This window comes from Sapajus apella, unplaced genomic scaffold (assembly GCF_009761245.1).
Source record: "Sapajus apella isolate SASKATOON/1434 unplaced genomic scaffold, GSC_monkey_1.0 scaffold7, whole genome shotgun sequence".
Lineage (NCBI taxonomy): Eukaryota > Metazoa > Chordata > Mammalia > Primates > Cebidae > Sapajus > Sapajus apella.
Window position 1 is genome coordinate 13668163 of NW_022436947.1, and position 23970 is coordinate 13692132.

Here is a 23970-nt window from a genome sequence, read left to right on the forward strand (position 1 = left end):
CCTGACAGACACCATCTTAATCAAGTAATTACAGTTATCAACACTAGTAATGTGACAGTGACATGGTGTGCCTCACTGATATGGTACACTGAGGAGAACTTAGCATCATTTATGTGGTATTTCTGTCAAAATTACACAGTCTTAAATCCAATCATAAGGTAGCAACAGACAAACTCACGACAAGGCACATTCTATAAAGTAACTCTTGGAAAATGTCAGGATCATGAAAATCAAGGAAAGACTGAGGAACTATTCCTGAATGAAGGCAGCTAGAGACATGACAGCTAACAGGTGACCCTGGGGCAATTGGCAAAATCTGAAGGGAATTTGCCAGTCAGATGGCAGTATTGTATCCATGTTAATTTCTTTCTTTTTTCTTTTTTTTTTTTTTTTTTGAGATGGAATCTTGCTCTGTCGCCCAGGATGGTGCACAGTAGCGCAATCTTGGCTCACTGCAACCTCTGCCTCCTAGGTTCAAGCAATTCTCCAGTCTCGCCTCCCAAGTAGCTGCAACTACTGGTGTGTGCCACCACGCTCAGCTTATTTTTGTAATTTTAGTAGCTACAGGGTTTCGCCATGTTGAACAGGTTGGTCTCAAACTCCAGACCTCAACTAATCTGCCTGCCTCAACCTTCCAAAGTGCTAGAATTACAGGTGTGAGCTACTGCACCTTGCCATAACCATGCTAATTTCTGGTCTTGATGGTTTTACTGTATTCATATACATGCATGCCCTTGGTTTTAGAACAATACTTAAAAGCATTAACAGGTAATGGGATACTCTCAAATAATTCAGAAAAAAATACTACAGAAGACCCTCACTGTTCAGATTCTGAATTTTTGAATTTGCCTACTCACTATAACATATTTGTAACCCCCAAATCAATAGTCTCGGCACTGTTACTGTCATTTATGGGCATGCACATGCATAAAGCGGCAAAAATTTGAGCTGCCTGATGTCCTCGTTCCCAGCAGGGAAATACTCTGCCTTCTTGTTTCAGCTTTCACACAGTAAACAAGTGTTCTTTATGTGGTCTATTTAGTGCCACATTTTTTACATTTTAGTGCTATTGTTGATTTCACCGTTTAAAATAGACCCTAAGGGTAGTTCTGACTTGCTGTCTAGTATTCCTAGCACAAGAAAGCTGTTGTGATGTGTTGTAGCCAAACCAGTGAGAAATCACCACTGAGACAAAGACTAGGCCAAATTAGAGTCTTTATTGCCAGTGGCTGCGGAGGACTCGCGTAAGGAGGGCATCAAGACCTTTCATGCCCGTAAGCCACCTCCTGGGTGGGGTAAGGATGAGGGGCTTCGGACATTCCGAAGGTCAGGGGACTTTGGACATCCGATCGTTACTTAAGTGGTTTACAGAAGTCAAGATAAGCGTTAGTTTATACATTGTCTGGGTAGGGTGGCAATTACAGACCTTAGTTACTTATTACAAGTCGCATGGGCCAAGATGGCATGGGTTTGGACTGCTTGCCTGTCACATTAGGGTTACAGAGAGCAGTTTCAATGGAAAGCCGAGGCATGGTCGAGGTATGCAGTTTATGGGGCAATTACCATGTCACAGATGTACCTTACAGAGAAAACAGATGACAGATAAAACTTCATTCAGTCATGAGTTACAGTGCTATTGGCTGTAAGTTCAAAGTCAAAGAATCAAAAATATATATTAAATAAAGAGTCTGTAAACAGAAGCACACAAATAGCCAAGCAGAGTGGCACCTGCAAGTGGTCCCAGCTACTGGGGAGGCTGCGGCAGGAGAATCACTTGAAGCAGGAGGCAGGGGCTTAGTGTACTACATGATGATAGAGCCTGTGAAGAGCTGCTGCACTCCAGCCTGAACAGCATAGCAAAACTTCATCTCCAAACAAACAAACCAGAAGCGCACACATAGAACAAGGTCAGGCATTGATTGGTTGATGAAAATGTGACCAGAAGCCTGAAGGGGCCTAACTAACTGTCAGTACTCACAGATTCAGTTTCTGCAACTTTATAGAATATAACTACTGTGAATAATGACTGTGATATAATAAACATAGAAAGCATGATAAGGCAGTTAGGGACTCTTGGCAAAGGGGATACAGGAGTCATCTGTATTATTTTAACTTTTCTCAATGTTTGAAATTATTTCACAGTAAGTTTTTTAAAACACCTTTCAAGATGCTAAAAACATACTAAAGGCTGTTTTGGAGCCTCCATGATAGACAAATCATTGGAACTCCAGATGGTGGTTCCGAAACTTTGCCTCTCCCTAGCTCAATCTTCCCTCTCTCCACACACATACAACTTCTAAGAATTTGAATATTTGTATCACTATGTTGCATGGACCATATATCTTTCTATGTGATACATGCACTGTTTCATGCTCTTTTCCAAATGAAATACAATGGTAGACGCTGTCAAATCACAGAATTCAAACTTTCTGAGTGTGCTGTTCAAAAAGACTGTTGCCCCATAAAAGATCTTCGGTTTTGGAGATATCCCTCTTCCTTCCTATGCCAATTACCTCATGGTTTTTTTTAATTGTATATAAACATGATCTGTGGCTGAGTGCAACGGCTCATGCCTATAATCCCAGCACTGTGGGACGCCAAGGAAGGAAGATCTCTTGGGGCCAGGATTTCATCACCAGCTAAGTCAACAAAGTGAGACCCATTACTAAAGAAAAATTAAAGATAAATAAATGTGATCCAGTTAGGTTTTATATTCAGAAAAGCTAGAAACCCCTTAGCGTCTCAAAAGATTTGATAAACAAGTGATGGAAGTTCAGAGTTAAAGTAACTGAGAACTTTCTATAAAAGGCAAGATCATTAAATATATTTTTGGTTTAAGTATGTTTTCTAATCTGGCCACAAATCCTTTACTCTTGAGAGGTGGCTGTCTTTACTTTCAAAAAAGAATTGTATTAGGAGTGGCTTGCATTTGTAATCCCAGCTACTCTGGAGGCTGAGGTGGGAGGATCAGTTAGTCAAAGAATTCAAGACCAGCCTGGGCAACACAAGCATCTTAAAAAAAAAGAAATTAAAACTAGGCCAGGTGCAGTGGCTCACACCTGTAATCCCAGCACTTTAGGAGGACAAGGTGGCTGGATCACGAAGTCAGGAGTTCAAGACCAGCCTGACCAAGATGGTGAACCCCCATCTCTACTGAAACTACAAAAATTAGCTAGCTGGGTGTGGTGGTGGGCACCTGTAATCCCAGCTACTCGGAAGGCTGAGGCAGAGAGCTGCTTGAACCCAGGGGGCAGAGGCTGCAGTGAGCCAAGATCAGGCCACTGCACTCCAGCCTGGGTAATGAAGCACGACTCCTTCTCAGCCTTCCGGTAAGCTGGGATAAAAAAAAAAAATGAAAAGAAAAAATTAGGCCAGACACGGTGGCTCATGCCTGTAATCCCAGCACTCTGGGAGGCCGAGGCAGGCAGATCATCTGAGATAGGAGTTTGAGACTAGCCTGGCCCACACAGTGAAACACTGTCTCTACTACAAATACAAAAATTAGCCAGACATAGTGGCACACACACCTGTGATCCCAGCTACTCAGGAAGTTGAGGCACAAGAATCACTTGAACCCAGGATGCAGAGTTTGCAGTGAGCCAAGATCACGCCACTGCACTCCAGCTTGGGTGAGAGACTCTGTCTCAAACAAACAAACAAACAAAAATTATAATTAGTTAAATAAATAAACAAATAAATAGCAATGCCTAAGTCCTCTAGTCTAAACTAGAAACAAAGAGAAAAGCTGCTTTGGGAAATGCCAAGAGAAATTCTCTATGTTAATATGCAATATGCTGAATTTTATTTCCTTTTTTCCTTATCAAATCCTAAGACTTCCTCCTCCTGTCCCCACACCTTTGACCTTCTCTACAATGCAGGCTGTGTGGATCAAAATGTAAAGGCAATAGAGTAACATTTTTAGCCAGCACAGTACATGGAGGGGACAGGAAGAGTCTCCACTGTTGATCAACTACAGTTTCAAAGCACTGAAGAGTTAAGTTATATGATTACTAGTCAACATGGTTATAGACTCGGGAAAAATGATTCAGTTGAATCCTATCGTCTTTCAGAAGAAACAAAAGAAAAATTAAAAAGGCAGAATTGAAGAGAAGTATGTGCAGAAAGCTGCTGAAGGAGATGACCAGTAATCACCTAAGAACCTGTTAGAAATGCAGACCCTTAGATCCTACCCCAGACCTAATGAATCAGAATCTACATTTTTATAAGATCCCCAGGTGACTGATGTTTGCACAGTAAAGTCTGAGAAGTGCTGTCCATTAATTCCCTGCCTCTACTCCCCAACCTAACTTCCTCACTCAGAAACATATGTTCTCCAGCAAATTCTGCTTAAACTTTGGCCTTCCTCAAAGAGGACTCTCCAATTCCCAGACTAGATCAGATTGCCCTGCTATATGAACACTGTACTGCTCTCCCATAGAACTCATGACAACATTACATAAGAGAATAATTGTTTAGTATCAGCCTTCCTCTCTATGCTGGATGCTCTGGAAGGGCAAAGACCACGTCTATCCTATTCACCATGGTAAGCCCAGAGCCCAGAACAAGACCAGAAACAAATAAGTATTTTTTCAATAAATAAAAGCCCCTACTGTATATCGAGTACACTGCTAGACTCAGGAGACAGAAGACAAAAACAATTGAGACACGGTCCTTGTCCTTACTACAGCTCATAGCTTAGTGGATTTTTGCTCAAGCGAAAGAAATTCAAACCCCTAACAGCATGTGCTTCACTCACAGCTGCTTTACCTATTTCTCTGCCAAATGACAAGAGGTGGTCCACATGTTTCAGGGGCCTTCCACTGCCTCGGCAAAATCTCTAGGCAGGCATACCTTCAACCTCTTCCTCCCTTCGTTGGGATTCTCCATTACCACAGTGCAGTCCCTTGTTCCGCCTTCTCCCTCTGCCCTCTTTAACGCAACTCCAACTTGCCTCTGCATCACTGCATTCTCCCCCAAGAAGTTCATGTCATCTTTGACAACATTTGCTCCAGCCAGCTTCCCTCAGCACTCCACTCCTTTTTGTTTTTTTTTTTTTTTTTTTTTGAGACGGAGTCCTGCTGTGTCACCCAGGCTGGAGTATAGTGGTGTGATCCCAGCTCACTGCAAACTCCGCCTCCCGGGTTCAAGCGATTCTCTTGCATCAGCCTCCTGAGTGAGTGGCTGGGACTACAGGCGCCGCCACCATGTCCGGCTCATTTTTGTATTTTTAGTAGACACAGGGTTTCACCACGTTGGCTAGACTGGTCTCACACTCCTGACCTCAGGTGATCCACCCACCTCAGCCTCACAAAGTGCTGGGATTACAGGCGTGAACCACCGCACCTGGCCAGCACTCCACTTTTTATAGTATATCAAATTTCCCTTCTTACCCACTTCAGTAATGTCTTACCTAACTCATTTCTAAGCAATCAATTACTTCCTGTGAGCTGTCAAGCCTACTCTATTCTCCACAAAAACCACTCAAATCTATACGATATCCCTCACCACTTTGGAGAATCTCTTAATTAACTGCTCAATATTCAATTGTCTTCCCACTTTCCTCAATCACTACCTATATCCTCCAAAGGGATGCTTTGTGTCTGAGCAAATGCAATCATCTCTTCTACAATTAAAGTTTCCACGAATCTTATATTCGTTCTTGCTTCCTAGGCAAGAATCTCTCAGTAGATTTACCGCAAAGCTGATATCCAATACCATGGTAACAAAAACACATCTGAATGCCTACACTGAGAGCAATGACAGAGTAACAGTATTTCCTTTTATCTTTGGGAAAGAAGCTCACGAGAGAAATACAAATGGATGGGCAAGGAACACACTGTGACAAGGAGGGAGGTGCTCAGTGGAGAAGGCACAAACAGCTTAGGCTCCGATCAAGCCAGGTCACTGTCTGACAGGTGCAAAATCCAACCCCACCCCACCATAACCCCAGATCCCAGTTGGAGAAAGTTAATGTAGCATTTGACATCATGGAAAACAATGCAGCCACTAAAAACACCAAATTCTATACTCTTTGATTTTGATATAAAGACCTATTCTAAGCACTGTATGTGCATGTGTGTGTAACACAGATGTGTTCTTGTGCCTGTCATGAGTGGGATTAACAATTCCAAGGACTGTGCTTTCTAAATATTTTCTGACACCCCATCTGTAATATTGTTTACCAAATAATGATGGGTTGGGCCCTAGTCTAAAGGCTCAGTTCGGGCACTACCAGAAGTCCATTAAGTCCAGCAACCCCTTCCTTTAACTGGGACCCTTTCCTCCTCCCCAATTCCAAGTCCCAGAGAAAGGAGAGAAGCGTAAAACAATTGCTATTCCTGATCCAGGGATGGGGAGAGCTGCTACGGCACTACTAGCCACAATGGACATGGCTGCCGTCACCTCATCTCTCCTCCTCACAGCACTGCCTCACTGTGCTCCTGAACGAGATGTTCTGTACAAAATATCAAATCATAATAAAATGATCAAATGTGGTAGGGGATCTGTATACCAGATACAACTAAATAAAAGCCGACCAGAGATCTTGAAATATCTTAGAGAAATGAAAATGACTGCATTTACTCTTCCTCAGGTTTGCTTCTATAAAGTCATGAACACTTTTCCCTAAATTTGACCTACAGAAATAGTGATGTTAAATTTAATACTCGGTGTTACTTAGAGTGAATCATCTCTAAAGAATGTCTAATATACTCACTTGGGTTTATATACAGAACTGACCACAGAGCTTGAGGAAATAAGTCAGCTTCTGTGATACTCATGAGAAGCATGACTTTTCCCTATTTATTTTCCAAACTCAAATAGGAAATTTTTCCTATTTGATAGTCAATTTTAGATATCAAAATAAAGCACAAATCACAAGTCTACCATAAAAATTTTAGGATCCTTTATTGCTAAATTAAGATATCATCCTAGGATTCTCCTCATTATTAAAATCCTAGGGAGATTATCATAAAGGAATAAAAGCTAAAGTTCCCTGGTCATCTAACGCAGCTGGCGATTACAAGAGAGCTGATCATTCCTTCCCCACAATGCCAGTGTCCCTGCCCCTTCCCACCCTCCCTCATCACACACAGATCTGCACACCTCAAGATATTAAATGGGTAGCTATATCACCACAATCTGGAACTTGCTTATGATCCCGGCACTACAAGTACTGTCCATAAAAAGAGACTGCTCATCCATTTTTATTAAGAACACTCATAATAGTCTACCTTCCCTATGCTATTACTAAAGCCCAGCTCTGTGACTGTCCACACATTTTTTTTGAGTGGGGCACTCTCTCCAATGAATAACAAATAATTAAACTCTTTAACACATAAAGCAGAGATTTCAAATGAAAGTTTATGAGCAGCTCCGACTCAGGGGCCACCTTTACTATATGTTTAGCCTTGTGCCATCAACCACTTCTAAAAATCAATTTTCTGAGGCCCTTTTTCTCAGATAATCTGAGTCCTGAGTTTATTATTCTCTCTACATTGCCTTTCAGCTTCTCCTGTTGATAATCAAAGAAACACATTTTCTTCTACGAACTTTTATTAACAGCACCGGTATGGGAACTCTTAAGGATTAAATGGAAACCAAGCAGTCCGGGCTAGCAGCCCCACACCATCTTGCTGGTAACATAACAGCAAGTTATTGCTACAGGACAGGGGCCTAATACAAGGGCAGGGCGGGCTTAGCCCAGAGCTGGACCTGTGTCCTGCTGAGAGCTTGTGGGAGGTCTCAGGAGACTTTAAAGCCCTCACAAGAGAGCAACTTAACAAGATAACTCAGATTTTAAGTGGCAGAAGCAGCCTCCTGGCCTCTGGGCTGTGAAAGGGCTCAGCAGCCAAGAACAATAATCCAAGTAATTACCACACAAAATAATAGCTCATGGCAGGATTTCAGGACCCAGGTACTCTGGAGTGTCCCTCTACCTTACACACGGGGAGGAACAGAATGCACCATTTTCTCATTAAAACCTGCAACACAGTCCTGATAGGCAAACAGATAAATTTCACTTGGCACAGAGATTCTGTTTCGGGTTATTATCAAAATTTTTTTCATGTCCCAGTATTAAAGGCTGTAAAACAGTGATTCCCGGCCAGGCGTGGTGGCTCATGCCTGTAATCCTAGCACTTTGGGAGGCCGAGGCAAGCAGATTGCCTGAGCTCAGGGGTTCAAGACCAGCCTGGGCAACACAGTGAAACCCCATCTCTACTAAAATACAAAAAAAAAAAAAAAAATTAGCCAGGAGTAGCGGTATGTGCCTGTAGTCCCAGCTACTCAGGAGGCTAAGGCAGGATAACTGCTTGAACCTAGGAGGTGGAGGTTGCAGTGAGCAGAGATGGCACCACTGAACTCCAGCCTGGGCAACAGAGTAAGCCTTCGTCTCAAAGAAAAAAAAATAAAACAGTGATTCCCTCTCTCCTAGAACAGAATTTCTAAGGCTGAAAATAACATCACATTAGTTATTTCAGAGACTGGAAACAAATACCTCTAAATCGCTCCCTCCTACTACAAGAATCCACTGCAGCGGTCCCTAAACCTATCACTGTGGCCTTCCTTGAATAAAGTCTGCATTACCATCTTTAACAAGTGTCATGAATAATTTTTTTCTTTAATGTTGACTTTCCATTTTCAATAGTGAAATTTAAGTTGCTTTAAAAACAAAATTACGGGGCCAGGCGCATTGGCTCACGGCTGTAATCCCAGTACTTTGGGAGGCCGAGGTGGGCGAATCACTTGTGGTCAGGAATTTGAGACCAGCCTGCCCAATATGGTGAAACCCCGTCTCTACTAAAAATACAAAAATTTGCTGGGTGTAGTGGCACACACCTGTAGTCCCAGCTACTTGGAAGGCTGAGGCAAGAGAATAACTTGGACGCAGGAGGCAGAGATTACAGTGAGCCAACTGACAGTGTGAGACTCCATCTCAAAAAAAAAAATTACTTAAATTTTAAAAGTTGTTGACTGTCAAAAAGATTTTCAAAACTCAATTAAGTGATATGTCAAAACCATTGCAGGAGAACAGAAACATGTAAAGCCTGGGAAACTTTGGGTAAACCAATACCAGGATTAAAATGAGCACTTCCCAATATCCAGAAAGGCTGCAAACCAGATCCCCTGGTCCAGTGATACCTCCCCAAACAACTCTTAAAACCGAGTGTTCTCCTTCATGCCAGATGCTGTCATTCTTACTACCACCTACCACTCTAAAAAGGACAAACAACTGTTTTTCTTCTGTAGTCACACAAACACTTCTGATACCAAATGTGTGTGGGTTTTTTCCACACCAAGCAATCTTCCATTTCTCTGCAGACACCAAGTGGGTGTTCTACGATTCAATTCAATTCAGACACCGTCTTCCTGGAATTAGTGACAGACCTCACAAGTTAAAGGTGCCATCATACAACACTGCCCCCATTGCAGATGCCAAGTTCAAGCCACCCTCAGTGACTGACCAGCTATAAATTGGGGGTTCCCATGACCCTCTTCCTGGGTTCGTTAATTTGCTAAAACAGCTCACAGAACTCTGGAAAAAAGCTTTCTTACTAGTATCTAGATTTATATAAAATTATACAACTCAGGAACAGCCAGATGGAAGAGATGCATAAGGTGATATATAGTGGGGCAGAGTGCACAGCCTCCATGCCTTCTCTGGGCACACCACTCTCTCAGCACCTCCCCATTTTCCCCAATCTCAAAGCTCTCCAAACCCCATCATTTAAGGCGGTTACTACATATAGACATGATTTATTAAATCACTGGCCATCAGTGATTGAACTCGATCTCTAGCAGCCAGCCCCACTCACACTTAGGAGCTTCCCAGAGTCACTCATGAACTCAAGTGTGGTTCAAAGAGGCCTGTCTGCCGAACACAGTGGCTCACGACTGTAATCCCAATATTTTGGGAGGCCAAGGGAGGCGGATCACTTGAGCCCAGGAGTTCAAGACCAGCCTGGGCAAGAGAGACAGACCCCATCTCTACAAAAAATACAAAAATTAGCCAGGGGATCACTTAAGCCCCCAGGCTGAGGCTGCAGTGACTTGTGATCATGCCACTGCACTCCAGCCTGAGCATCAGAGTGAGGCCTTGTCTCCAAAAAAAACAAAAAAGAAATGACTAGAGTTTTAGGAGCTCTATGCCAGGAAGACCAAGACCAGGCTAGTCTTTTTACATCACAGGATCACACACCATCTTCTAAACCAAGAAGAAAAAGGGAAAAGAAGAAGAGCTATCAGCCTACAAATAGGAAAAAAGTCAGATTTCTCTCACAGACTTTGCCCCTCACCTCCACCTGTCATCTGTACTTTAGGAAGTCAAAAATTTCCTTAGTCATGGAACTCTCCAGAACCCACAGAAAGCAGATAACAGCAAAGCCCAAAAGAACCTACTCCACCTGCCAGTACTAAGACCTTAAGACATCTGGAGGGGGGCCAATTAAGTACAGTAGGCCCTCACATCCTTGGATTCAACCAACCATGGGTCAAAAATATTCAGGGGGGAAAAAAACAGTAAGAGTAACAATGCAACAATTATAAAAATAATTTTTTTCAATAAAATACAGCAACCATCTACAGAGCATTTACACTGTATTAGGTAATATAAGTAACCTAGAGATGATTTAAGGCATACAGGAGGCCAGGCACAGTGGCTCATGCCTATAATTCCAACACTTTTGGCGGCTGACGCAGGAGGATCGTTTCAGCCCAGGCGTTCAACACCAGCCTGGACAAGATAGGGAGACCTCATCTCTACAAAAAACTTAAAAACTAGCCGGATGTGGTGGCATATACCTATAGTCCCAGCCAGTCAGGGGCCTGAGGTGGGAGGATCACTTGAGCGCAGGGGGTTGGGGCTGCGGTAAGTCATGATTGTGCCCCTGCACTCTAGCCTAGGTGACAGAGAGATTCTGTCTCTAAATAAATAAATAAATAAGATAAATAAAGAAGGTTGTGCATGGGTTATGTGCAAAAACTATCCCATTTCATACAAGGGACTTGAGCATCTCCAGATTTTGCTATTGAGGGGTTGTGGAGGTCTTGGAACCAAATACCAAGGGACAACTGTAGTTATTTACCAAGGCCCAGGTACAGGGCCCTGCCCTCCATAGAAAAGACAAAGTGGCTTTTAGGAATACTCTTATCAGGAAAACAAGACTACCAAACATAAAACAATTATTGAGTAATGAGCTATTAAGCTGTATTTTGCCCTGAATTTTATCTAACATGACACCTGTAAGAAATAAACAGGTAAGGTACAAGTAAAGCACCCCAACCACCACCAAAAACACTGAACGGTTACAGAAAAGGTACTGGTGGTTGTCCTTTTAGAATCTATCTTATACAAATGCTAGCATCCCAGCAGAAAGATGTATAGTTCAGTCAGTGCAATAGTGCTCAGAATATGAAAAGCTGAAAACAACATATATCAACAGAAAAAAGATAATATACATCCAAACTATGGAATACTGTTCAACCATTAAAAAAGAATGAGGTGGATCTATGACAGAAAGATAGCCATGACAGTTAACTAAAAAAAATTGCCAGACACATAAAAATTGACCCTATTTCAGTTTCTTTTAAAAAGGAAGGGAGGGCGTGTATCTGCATGAAACATTTTGGAGGCAAATATACTGTTGACATTTCCTGGGAGGATAAGAATGAATGATAGAAAACTGAGGGGCAAGGAGGGCAGACAGAGATTTTGTTGTTGTTGTTGAGACTGAGTCTCCCTTTTCTGCCCAGGTTGGAGTGCAGCGGCATGATCTCGGCTCACAGCAACCTCCATCTCCCAGGTTCAAGAGATTCTCATGCCTCAGCCTCCCAAGTAACTGGGAGTACAAGCACACGCCACCATGCCTGGGTAATTTTTGTATTTTTAGTAGAGAAGGGGTTTCGCCATGTTGGCCAGGCTGGTCTTGAACTCCTGACCTCAAGTGATCCACCCACCTCATCCTCCCAAAGTGCTGAGATTACAGGCGTGAGCCACCATGCACAGCCAGAGATTTTTGGTTTTAACTTCATACCTTTCTACTGCTTGAAATTTTAACAGCAAGTCAAGGATATAAATACCAATTATTCAATTACTAATACTAGATGACATCCACCTGAACACTTTGAAGGAATTCCAGGATAAACTGGAAAAACTATTGACCAAAATGAAAAAAGGCCATCAAGCAAACTGTAAATGTGACCCCCTAATCATATGGACTTCATAAGACCTGAGAACTATAAGAAAATCTTACTTCCATATTAGACAAGCTAGTGGAACACAAACACTAAGACCAATGAGTAGGTCATTTCGGGTTTTAGCGCTGTTAAGAATGGGGCCTATGACTAAGAAACAGGACAGATCCAAAAGGCCTAAGGATGAGGCTCCTCAGGATTACAAGAACAGAAAGCAAGGAATTTAAAATCTTAGTTTTGTAAATGACACTAAAGACTTCCATTGAAATAATGTGCCAAGTTATTGGTGCCAAATTATAGAAAGATCCTGGGAATCTATGCAAACAGAAGGAAAAGTGGCAGATGAGTGTTAAAATGAGCATATGGCCTAACTCAGGCATATAAAACAACTTCTCATCTGTCATTTGTGACCTAGGAATAGAAACTGAGTCACTGTAAGTGGACCCTGAGGACCCCAGCCCAATACTGAGCCACAAATTAAAAACAAAGCATCCTGGGAACCATCAAGACAAATGTCAAGATAGAGAACCACTATCCTCCCCTCATAAAATTCCAGTGTAACCACCCCACATGCATACATTTCATTTATCATTTATGTCCTGCCCCTTCAACTACAAACAGTACAGGAATTAGTTAAACAAGATCAGTGGATCTCAAATGCCAGCTCCAAATCAATCCCAAACAGATTCTTTCAGAATCACCTAAGAGTGGCTTATTTTGAAAATAGATCTTTCCAGGCCAGTCCCAGAGCTTCTAATTCAATGCCTGTGAAAAGTCTTCTAGATAGTCCTGATGCAATGCCCTGTTTAGGAAATCACTGAGTTCCTTTCTCTCACTCTGAATCTACTCTAGAAAGGATTTAAGAAGGCTTACTATAAAAAATAAACTCGAAAGTAAAGAAATCATGTGAGCAACTGCCAAGAATAGATTAAAATGATTCCTATACAGACTGAGCATCCCTAATCCAAAAATCCAAACTCTGAAATGTTTTGAGCACTAACGTAATGCTCAAAGGAAATGCTCATTGAAATATTTTGGATATCGGATTTCCAGATGAAGGAAGCTAAGCCCTAAGTATAATGCAAATATTCCAAAAACTGAAACACTTTGGGTCCAAGCATTTCAGATAAGGGCTATTCAACTTGCACTTGTGCATTAAATGGATGTGAAAAAGATCTGAAAACAAAACTAAACAAAAACTAAAGATCTGGCTCCAAGCAAGAAGAGCAGAGCTCAAAATCCTATTAGGCCCCACACTCCCATCAGTCTCCCAATCAAGAGGTGGGCAAGAATAGACTCTCCCTATGAGCCAGCAGCTCCCTAAAGTTTCTTCCTCTCCCTCTCCCTTCTCAAGTCAAGATCTGCTGCACCAGGAAAATGTCAGGGTGTTCTGAAGTAGAGATGGGACAAGGTGAATAAAACCCACCAGCACCACTGGGTTTCAAGCAACACTCCCACTATTTTATCCTGATACACTACTGAAAGGAAACCAAGCACCCCCTTCTATCTCCCCTCTATCCACTCTACCATCCAACCATTTACTTTCTTTCTAACTCTCTGGTCTTCCACACCAGAAAACCATATTTCCACTAATCCACTTTCTCAAAATAAAAATTAAAAAAAAAAAAAAAAAAAAAAGGAATAGGAACAGAAAACCTGCTTTATGCAAGATAAGCAGCAATTCAAAGTCAAGCCGTTAAGGTATGAGATTTCTCAGCTTTGTTTCGGCATGCCTAAAAGAAATGTAACACAGGGTTTCTTACAAAAACACAGCCTTATGGGATTGGAAGATGCTTAAAAACAATGCATCCAGCAACCTCATTTTAGAGAAAAGGAGAGTTTGAGGTGGAATATCTTACCCAACATTACCCAAATGGCAGCACCCAGGCCAGAACTTGTGCCCCCTGACTTCCGGGCCAATGACCTCTTCTCTCTGCCACACTGCTTCCCAGGGACAAAGTTAATAAATTAGATTACTAACTTTAAGTACAGATTCCCTAAATCTCCTTTATTCCTCTTGTTACACATGAGGTTGGTGTTACAAGACCATCTCAAGCAGACGACTCGCCACATAAACAGAACTAAGAACTTAAGGAGCCTCAAAATGTGTTGAGGAACAGAGAGGACATGGTACTAAGTTAAGTCATGCATAATAAGCATGTAAGTGAAGAAAATGTGCCAAGCCAGTTTATATCATAGACTACACATTGCAAAAATGGCATCTGAAAATGACATCAACATTTTAATTAGTTTTATTTTTCCCATAAGTTGCTTAACTTCCTAATTTTTAAAAAATGCCAACCAAAACCACTGTTCATTTTTTTCTTAAACATTAGAGTGAAGAAAAAGATCATTAATTTATCATAGAGTCTCATGAAAGTAAGTGAAATCTCATAATATTCCATCCATATCAAATGCTCACAACCTGTGACTCCACATCAATTTCTGCTGTAAAAGCAAAAAGCATATGTCAGTTTCCCAAGAGAGGAAGCAGCAACAGAAATCGGGTGTGTTTCTCCCAGCAAGAAATAAGAGGAAAAGCCAGATAAGCCCAGTAAGAATTGGGTCCCTTTACTGCATTTCTTTTCCCTGATAAGATGAAAATTTTCCTACAGTATGTACCTATGCTTTCTGGGAGAAATGAAATAAATCCAAAGATCAGGCTCCAAAGGATATCTACTATGCCCTTGTTAGAACCACAACTGTCAGATGTATAGCTAGCCTATGCTGAGAAGCGAGTGCAAGTGAGTGCACAACAGGCTTTAGATATCCTTGTTACCTGAATTCAAAAACCTGGCCAACTTTCTCTGCTAAATCTACAAATGGAAACCACAATTTTCACTTGCTTCACAAATTCCATCCTCCAAGTAAACTGGGGCATAGATGTCACCAATCATTTGCCCACTATTGCCAGCACTGGTCACTGCGTTCAGAAGTCCCCAACCATGTTAAAGAGCCACAGGGTGTGTGAGCAAGTTCTTACCTGATTGTTAGTTTTGATCCCTGAAGCATGCTACTTTGCTTTTCAATAACACAGTTCGCTAAGGCTTGCTAGGCAAAAAAGTACTGCCAGAGGCAAGAGCAGCAGTAAATTCCACGTAGTAACAAAATGCTAACAGAAATATAAACAACGGCAAGCTTTAGATGCTATGAAGTATTAAGCTCTTACTAAGCCTACTAGAGGCATTTTTATCTCATTCATGTTTTTCCCTCCATTAGAAGAAAAATAGTGACTTTGGGAATACACAGGACTTGATAGTCAGAAAATCTTAGTCTTAATTCTATCAGAAACAAGCATATGACTAAGTATTTTTTCTTATCAGTCTCCCATTCTTTTTTTTTTGAGACAGAGTCTCACTCCATCACCCAGGCTGGAATGCAGTGGCTCGATCTCAGCTCACTGCAACCTCCGCTTCCCAGGTACAAGTGATTCATCTACCTCAGCCTCTGGAGTTGTTGGGACTACAGGTGAGCACCACCATGTCCAGCTAATTTTTCTTTGTATTTTTAGTAGAGAATGGGTTTTGCCATGTTGGCTGGGCTAGTCTCCAACTCCTGACCTCAGATGATCCACCTGCCTCAGCCTCCAGTGCCCAGGCTCCCATTCTTAATATTTATTCAGTGTACTTAATGTCAGCTATTGATCTCACCAGGGTACCAGAAAAATGACCACCTCCACTGCCTTTCTTCCTTTTATCACCCTTAAACACATATATTACATAATAACTCAGGTTAAACCCAAACCATTTACATAGGATACTGAACTTGAAGAAACTGAAGAGCTACTATAAAAACACTAAAGAAAAAATCACAGGCCAAGGGCAGTGGCTCATGCCTGTAAACCCAGCACTTCGGGAGGCCAGAGTGGGGAAGATCACTTGAGGCCAGGAGTTCGAGAACAGCCTGGGCAACACAGCAAGACCCCCCATCTCTACAAAAAATAAATAAATAAAGATTAGCTGCGTGTGGGAACATCCACCTGTAGTCCTAGTTACTCAGGAGGCTGAGGCAGGAGGATCCCTTGAGCCCAGGAGTTCGAGGCTGCAATAAGCCATGATTGTGCCACTGCACTACAGCCTGGCAACTAAGTAAAATCCTGACTGAAAAAAAAAAAAAAAAAAAAAAAAGAAGAAATCATCAATGGCGGAAACCCCAGGAGCTTTGCACTTGCTGTTCCCTCAGCCAAGAACACGCTTCCTTTATGGTTAGTTTGTTGATGTCCATGAGATCTCCGTACACATGCCATCTTCTGAGAAGTCTTTCCTAAACATAGTCTCAAAGGAGCTACCCTCTCCCTTACTCCCAACCATTATGTCCCAGTCCCCTACCTGGTATCACTATCTTATATGATCAGGCTTATTTCTTGTTAACTTCTTTATTGTTTGATTCCTCCATGAGTCTTAAGGACAGAAATCTGATCTACTTTTAAAATTATGTTTCTCCAATGCCAGAGCTTGACAGATAGCAGATGATCAATAAGTATTTGTTCAGGAAAGAAAGCAAGTATGATTGCTTATGATTCTATTTCATTAGTTACTACACTGCTAACATAACTAGAGCCAGATGGATGCTTCCTTTTGACAGAAAAATGACAGAAAACCTTTAAGATACAGCAGAAACTTAATGTTCCTTTACTTATAATCTGGATTAAAAGCTACCAGGCTCACCTGCTGGGAAACAGGCAAGACCAGCCAGGCCAACATGGTGAAACACCCACCTCTACTAAAAATACAAAAATTAGCTGAGCATGCTGACACGAACCTGTAATCCCAGCTACTCAGGAGGCTGAGGCAGGAGAATCGCTTGAACCCAGGAGGTAGAGGTTGCAGTGAGCCAGGATAGTGCCACTGCACTCCAGCCTGGATGACGGAGCAAGACTCCATCTAAAAACAAAAACAAAAACAAACAAACAACAAAAAAAAACCCTAAGAAGCATTTAGCTATAATGAACTAAAGTATAAGTAGCATTTCCTGGAGGCTATACACTGAAGGACTCTCCACTAAGCTCCCCCAGCAAGAAGTCTATGTCTTGCTTTACAACAACCTGGCAGCACAAGTCCTGAAGGAGAAAATTATGGCCCTCACCTCCCTTGTGTCTCTTTGCCTTGGTCACCCAGTGACAATTACAGTTCTTAGTAGGAAACAAAAGATGGGGGCTAGCTGTGGTGGCTCACACCTATAATCCCAGCACTTTGGGAGGCTGAGGCAGGTAGATTACCTGAGGTCAGGAGCTCGAGACCAGCATGGCCAACATGGTGAAACACTGTCTTTACTAAAAATACAAAAAATTGACAAGTGTGGTGGCACATGCTTGTAATCCCAGCTACTTGGGAGGCTAAGGCAGGAGAATCACTTGAACCTGGGAGGCGGGGGTTGCGGTAAACCGAGATTGTGCCATTGAACTCCAGCCTGTGCAGGAAGAATGAAACTCTGTCTCAAAAAAAAAAAAAGAAAGAAAGAAAAAGAAAAAAACAAAAGACTGGCAGAGGCATTCCTTTGCCTTTCCGAGGCAATTAAGTGGGTAGGGGGAGAAGGTAAGGTGAAATGGGAACTGGGATTTGGCATTGTCCATCCTCCCTTTAGCCTCCCGCACCGTAAGCCAGATGAGATACGCTGCTTTCATGGCTGCTTCTGGTAAGTAATGAAGATTCAAGAATTCAAGATTCATTCTGCTGTTTCGAAAGCTTGACAAGACATGTGAACATACCCAATGAGAAACAAATGAATGAAAAGATATAGAAAATGGCTCTATCCCCAAAACAGAGTAAACCAGGTCAGTAAAACCAGAGAAAATAGCTATCTCTAAGCTGCTAAGGCGGGGAAGGTGACTCAGTTTATACTAAGTACCCCAACACTTCTCCCAACCTCATCTACTTAATATCTGCTGACAATATTCTGTTGCAGTTAAAGAATATCAAGCAAATTATTCAAAGAAACACAGACTTTAAATCCACCAGGGTTTCAAGTAAATAAGATCTGATTTGACAGAAGACATGTACTTATCCAGATTATATTTTGTCTACCCACATACTCACTAGTCTCATCCCAACTCAGAAAATACAAATCCATCTCCAGTTTTTCCATCATCTTCACTGATTTTTTTCATAACAGAACAACTCCAAAATGTTAGTATCAACTTACTGTTCACTTCCTCCTTAAATAGTCCAGAACCAACGCTGTCCCTTCACCCCCACTCTCAATAGCAGACAAAGAGGTATTATCATCACCGTCGTTTTTTAAAAATCGGTCAAAGTATTTTACAACTGGATTCCCAAGTTCTTCAACCTTAAATAAAATAATGTAGGACTTAATAGGGTAGCAAAGCAGAGACCAGAAGAAACTTGTGCCTTTCATAACCCTACAACACTTTCTTTTGCCAAAAAAGAGGAAGGACTATTCCTCTTTACCGCAGCAAACTTCAACCCTAGATGATTTCAGACCAACAGCTCGGCCTGAGTCCAGATAAATCCAAAGAGTTCACAATGAAAAAAAAGCATAGGTTAGTCAGTGTTCCAATTTCTACCTCTCTCCCCAAAAGGCAGAAAAGTAGTATCTCCTGTTTTCCTATTCATCAAACTATTTCTTTCTCACTTTCATCTGTCACAGAGCTCCATCTTCCTTTGTAGCGTTCTTGCAAAGCAGTTCCTGGTACCAATGGAAACTATTACTCTCCAGGAAAATACAACTTTGCTTAGCAGAAGAGCTTCACACAGAGCAATTTGCCAGTGGTCAATTTTTCATTCCAGACAAGGCTTCTAAGCCTGGCACAAATCTGCCTGTCACTCTGCAGTTCACTCAGCTTCCCAGCCCTAATCCCTGCCTGTAATTCACTCATCCCCTGTAGTGTGGTCAGAGAACGCACTGCAATCTACACTCAGTACAGACCGTTCAAATCACTCAATTTTATATACCGCCTTCCAGACTCAACCATCTTCTACACCATACTCCTATGCAAAAACCATAAGCACCAAATGAAGTCACTTACCACACATAATAGCAGCTCCTGGACAAGACAAGGAGTAACATCTAATCTTGACAATTAAAGACAGCTTCACTTTCCTGCAATTTGCGGCTATGTATCACTGGCCCCACCCACCATGTTATAAAGTAATACCCTGGAGTCATGAAGTCAGAGACATGCATGATATTGAAGAGCATGTGCTGTGGCAGACAAGCCTGGGTTCAAGTCTCAGCTCTGCCTCTTATCACCAATATAAGGTACTTGTCTTTGAGTACACTATTCTTTCTAAGCCTCAAATTATACATCTGTAAAATGTAGCTGATAATTGTTATCTACTTGTTTGGTATTACAAATGAGACAATATGGGCAGAATACCCAGCACAATACATGACAATAAACAAGTAATTGGTGATATTTAGTATCCATGGAGGTAATTTGTGGGCAGTCACTGCACAGAATCCAGATGCCCTAAAAGCCTCCAGTATTGGCAGAAACAAAACTACGTTCAGCCTCATTCTATTCCCATTCCACAAATGAGAGAGGCCTTTAAGAACAATTGAAACCTCAGCAAGGAGAAATCTCAGAAAGATCCACTCAGTACTGCCAATCTCAACACCAGACAACCAAGAGATGTTTTTGTTCCTATGTTGAAGGGAAGATTTGTGCAAATGAAAAAGCTAATGAAAGAAGCACCACTTTAGGATAATCCTTTCAAGGGTCAGGTCAGTATTTCAGAGGAAAAATAAACGCTGATCCTGGAAATTATCTTCTCATTCAGTTTCTGACCAGTTCTGACACTCCATTATATATAAACAAAAGGAAAAGGCAATATTAAAAATCCCAGGAATCTCGGCTGGTGGCAGACTATGACCTAAGAAATGAGCACATAGGACTTGGGAGAGGGGTCTTAAAATCGGCTTTACACACACATAAGCTGCAGAACATTTTAATCTTGTGAAAGATAATGGGATAATAAAATAAAATTTTACTTATTCACTTATTTTTAGAAACAGAGTCTTGCTATGTTGCCCAGGCTGGTCTCCAACTCCTGACCTCAAGTGATCCTCCCATCGCAGCCTCCTAAGTGGTGGGATTACTGGTATGAGACACCACACTGGGCCTAAAATAAAATTTTTTAAAACTTTCTACAACAGCAAAACTTGTGGAGCTTTGGGAGAAAGTATCACAAAGGATATTTGCTGTTGCAGATGGAAATGTCAGAACTGCAGTATGAAATGACATCTAAAAGTTTACAGTCATCATAAACCAGAAAATTTGGTAAAACCAAGAAATGTCAGGTTCCAAGATTTGGGAGGGTTGCGGGGAGGACAACTGGGGGCAGGTGATAAAGTGAATCTATATTATCAAATTAGGAGTAAATTTTAAAAATAAACTTCGAAGGTTCAAATTCAAAATTCAAGAATTTTCAAAAAGTTGAGGGGATATAAAATTAGGCAGAATCTATAGTGCTATGAGCACTAGACTGGAAATCAGAACACTTGGGCTCTTGCTCTGGCTCCAACCCAAACCACCATGTGACCTTAAGCAAGTCACTTGCCTTCTTTAAGCCTATCTTCTTATCTTTAAGGGGTGAGAGAACAATGATTACTAAGATTCTTGCCGGCCTAACATTTTAAAAGTCAAAATTTCACAAAGATCAGGAGCTCTCAAGTCTACACAAGAGGTGGAAGGAAACAGGAAAAGTAGGCCAGAAAGTGAGAAACTTGAGAGTCAAGTAACAGCATTTGTGGGAACAGAAAAGTTTCATGCTGCCCAAGTACTCGTAGTACAAAAGAGCCGATGTCAGGATCTCAAAAAACCGCAAACTACTCAGCATATGTCAAAATGAACAGAAAGACGGGGGATGGGAGGACAGATATCAACGAATTGTCTCCGTTAATCAATCAGTAATCGATCTGTCCTGGTAAACAGCCAGGAGATCCGAATGCCGCAACCTTGGAAATCACTGTGACCCCTGATGTCAAGGTGTCCCGGAGGCAAGGACCAAGGGGAGTCCGTGTCTGCTTCCGTCTAGTCAGAGGATTTGGAGAACCGATGAAAAGTGAGGAAGGGGGCAGAGGCAAGGGGATCTGGGACACGAAGCAGGCTGGCGGGAGGTGGAAAGGAGTCAATGCCTGACTCCCGCCCGAAGGCGGGCAGAGGGGTCGGTGTCCGGGGCCCGTTCTCACCATCTTGACGATACCCCGCTGCACGGTGGGGACCGCGGGTCCCCCGGAGGAGCCGCCGCTCTGCGCGGAGGAGGCCATGTGTGGAGATGCAAAGGCAACGAGTGGAGCGGCTGGCCGGACTGGAGGTGTCAATGTGGGTGTCGGTGTTGGTGGAAGGGAATCGAGGCGAGGGGCAGCCTGGCGACCAGCTGTGGACGGTGGACGGGACGGACTCGCTGGGCGCTCACAGGAGCAGCAGCAGGACTCGGAGCGAAAGAGACGCGATCTCCGCCGCCGCCACACGTTCTACTCGCCGCGCAAGCGTGCCAGAGCGCCACCGCCCTCCGGCCAATTAGCGCCCAGAGCCCGCCGGACCTCAGGCCAATAGGCACCCTGCTCTCGGAGCCCCGCCCCTTGGTCCCCAAAAGGGTGGCGAGTTCCAGGAAGCGCTGAAAGAGTTGATTTGCGAGGATGGGCTAAGTATGGGGCGGGATTTCCGGGGCAGCCGGAGTAGGTAGTGTCGGGAGGTGTAGTGGGAAGGAAAGGACACGTCAGCATCTGGCCGCGGGGCGCAGGGGGCCATGGGAGCCATAGGGGCGGAGCCAGCCGTGCCCTCCCACCTGACCCCGCCCATGACGCCCCGCCCCGCCGGCCGCAGGGGCGCACACTTGGACTCCGGCCTAGGTGGACGCCGCTCTACCGAGGAATGGGGCCTGGGAGGGTGGAGCCACGCATGCAGAGTTCTGGAGGAATCTCCGTACCCGCTTTACTCGACTTCCGACATTTTACCTCGGCTAGAAGTATGGAGAGAACTTGGAAAAGTCAGAGCTTTGGGGAACCGCCTATCGATGTGCGCCTTGACCCGCCACGCGGCCGCGCGCCCTGCTTACAGTCGGGAGTGCGTCTTGCTCTTGTTTGTGTCCCTGGGGTCTAGCACTTGTGAGACGTTCCATTAATGTTTGTTGGCGCGAGGAATAAATGTCTCTTAGAGGAGGGACGTCCCCCGTATACAGGGGAGAATGACTATCGTTCTTTTGCCTCTTCCCAGCTGCTCCCATGACGTCAGGGAAAAGCCTCGCTTCACGCTCTCAGACCGAGTGTGAAGCACCTCCGGCCGCCGGATACCCTCCCCTAGCCCCAGAAAAGAGGTGGGGGAAGGAACGGGAGAGCCAGGGTCTACAGATATTTAAGTGACTGTTTAGCGAGAACTAATATTCATTGAGTGCCCACTATGTGGAACCAAGGACTTTGGTTAATCGTAAAACTTGGCTCTACACTGAGGACAGTAATTCCCCTGTGGTTTTTTGTTTCTTTGGTTTTGTGGGTTTTTTGAGACAGTCTCGCACTGTCTCTCAGACTGGAGTGCAGGGGCACGGTTATGGCTCACTGCAGCCTTGACATTCCTGGGCTCAAGGAATCCTCCTGCCTCAGCCGCCTGTGTAGCTGGTACCACAGGCACGCACCACCATGCCCGGCGAATTTTTTTTGTAGAAATGAGATCTCACTTTGTTGCCAAGGCAGGCCTCCTGGGCTCAAACTATCCTCCTGCCTTGGCCTCCCAAAGTGCTGGGATTACATGCATTAGCCACCGTGCTGGGCCCGCTGTACTCGTAAAAGATTGTCAGTTTATTTTCCCACGCTAAACATATCCCAAGGTCAAGTTTTGAGGTCGCCATCTTCTTAGATCCCTAATTTGCCACCCTTTTAAAAAAGAAGAAGAAACAAACAAAAAAAAAACTCTATGGGGTTTCATTCCATCTGATTATACCACTCTCCATCTCGTGGCTTTTTTATCTACCCTACCCCTACCCCTACTACTCTTACCCTGTCATTTGTGGAAATTGTTAACACTTGGTCCACATTCTTCAGCCAATAATCCTGAAATACTTCAGTATCTATGAGCATGACTTATGCCAAACCCTGGCCTCTTTGCTCCTTGTCCTCATCTTCAGTAAACTTCACCTCTGCACCAATTTAGGACGTCCCCCAGGACAGATAAAACATAACTTCATGGACACTATTGTAAACTCAAACACCTTGTACTTTGATCGTAACTGCTGTCTTCTCTCCCTTCTCACTCAGTTATTATCTTTTTTTTTTTTTTTTTTTTTTTTGAGATTGAATCTTGCTCTGCCGCCCAGGCTGGAGTGCAGTGGCAAGATCTTGGCTTACTGCCACCTCTGCCTCCCGGGTTCCAGAGATTCTTCTGCTCAGCCTCCTCAGTAGCTGGGACTACAGGCATGTGCCACCATGCCCGGCTAATTTTTTTCATTTTTTAGTAGAGACAGGGTTTCACCATATTGGCCAGGCTGGTCTTGAACTCCTGACCTCGTGATCCACCCGCCTCAGCCTCCCAAAGTGCTGGGATTACAGGGGTGAGCCACCGCTCCTGGCTTTAGTTAATTATCTTATATCTTGTATTAGTTGCATAACAATTTGCCCCAAAACTTAAATACTAAAGAAAACAATAAGCATTTATCTCACAGTTTTGGTGGGTAAGGAATCTCGGCTGGGACTCTTTTCCTCCAGGTCTTCTCTTATAAAGCTGCAATCAAGGTGTCAAGGGGATTTGGGGAGGGGACTATGGTCTCATCTGAAGGTCCTCCTCTGACTGAAGGTAGATTGCTTTCCAAGCTCATAGTTGCTGGC

The 23970-nt window shown here is 43.2% G+C and overlaps 1 protein-coding gene across 2 annotated transcripts in view; it reads right to left on the reverse strand.

Annotated features, from left to right (window-relative positions):
- The window catches only part of SND1 (staphylococcal nuclease and tudor domain containing 1), a 457598-nt gene extending 435723 nt beyond the window's left edge, over positions 1–21875 (reverse strand). For both annotated transcript variants that reach the window (XR_004268168.1, XM_032275661.1), the window contains exon 1: positions 21343–21875. Coding sequence is in view for 1 of the 2 variants with exons in the window: in XM_032275661.1 (XP_032131552.1) it covers positions 21343–21420 (78 nt within the window). In the remaining variant the exon portion in view is untranslated. The remainder of the gene's footprint in view (positions 1–21342) is intronic.
- Positions 21876–23970: the final 2095 nt, after the last annotated feature.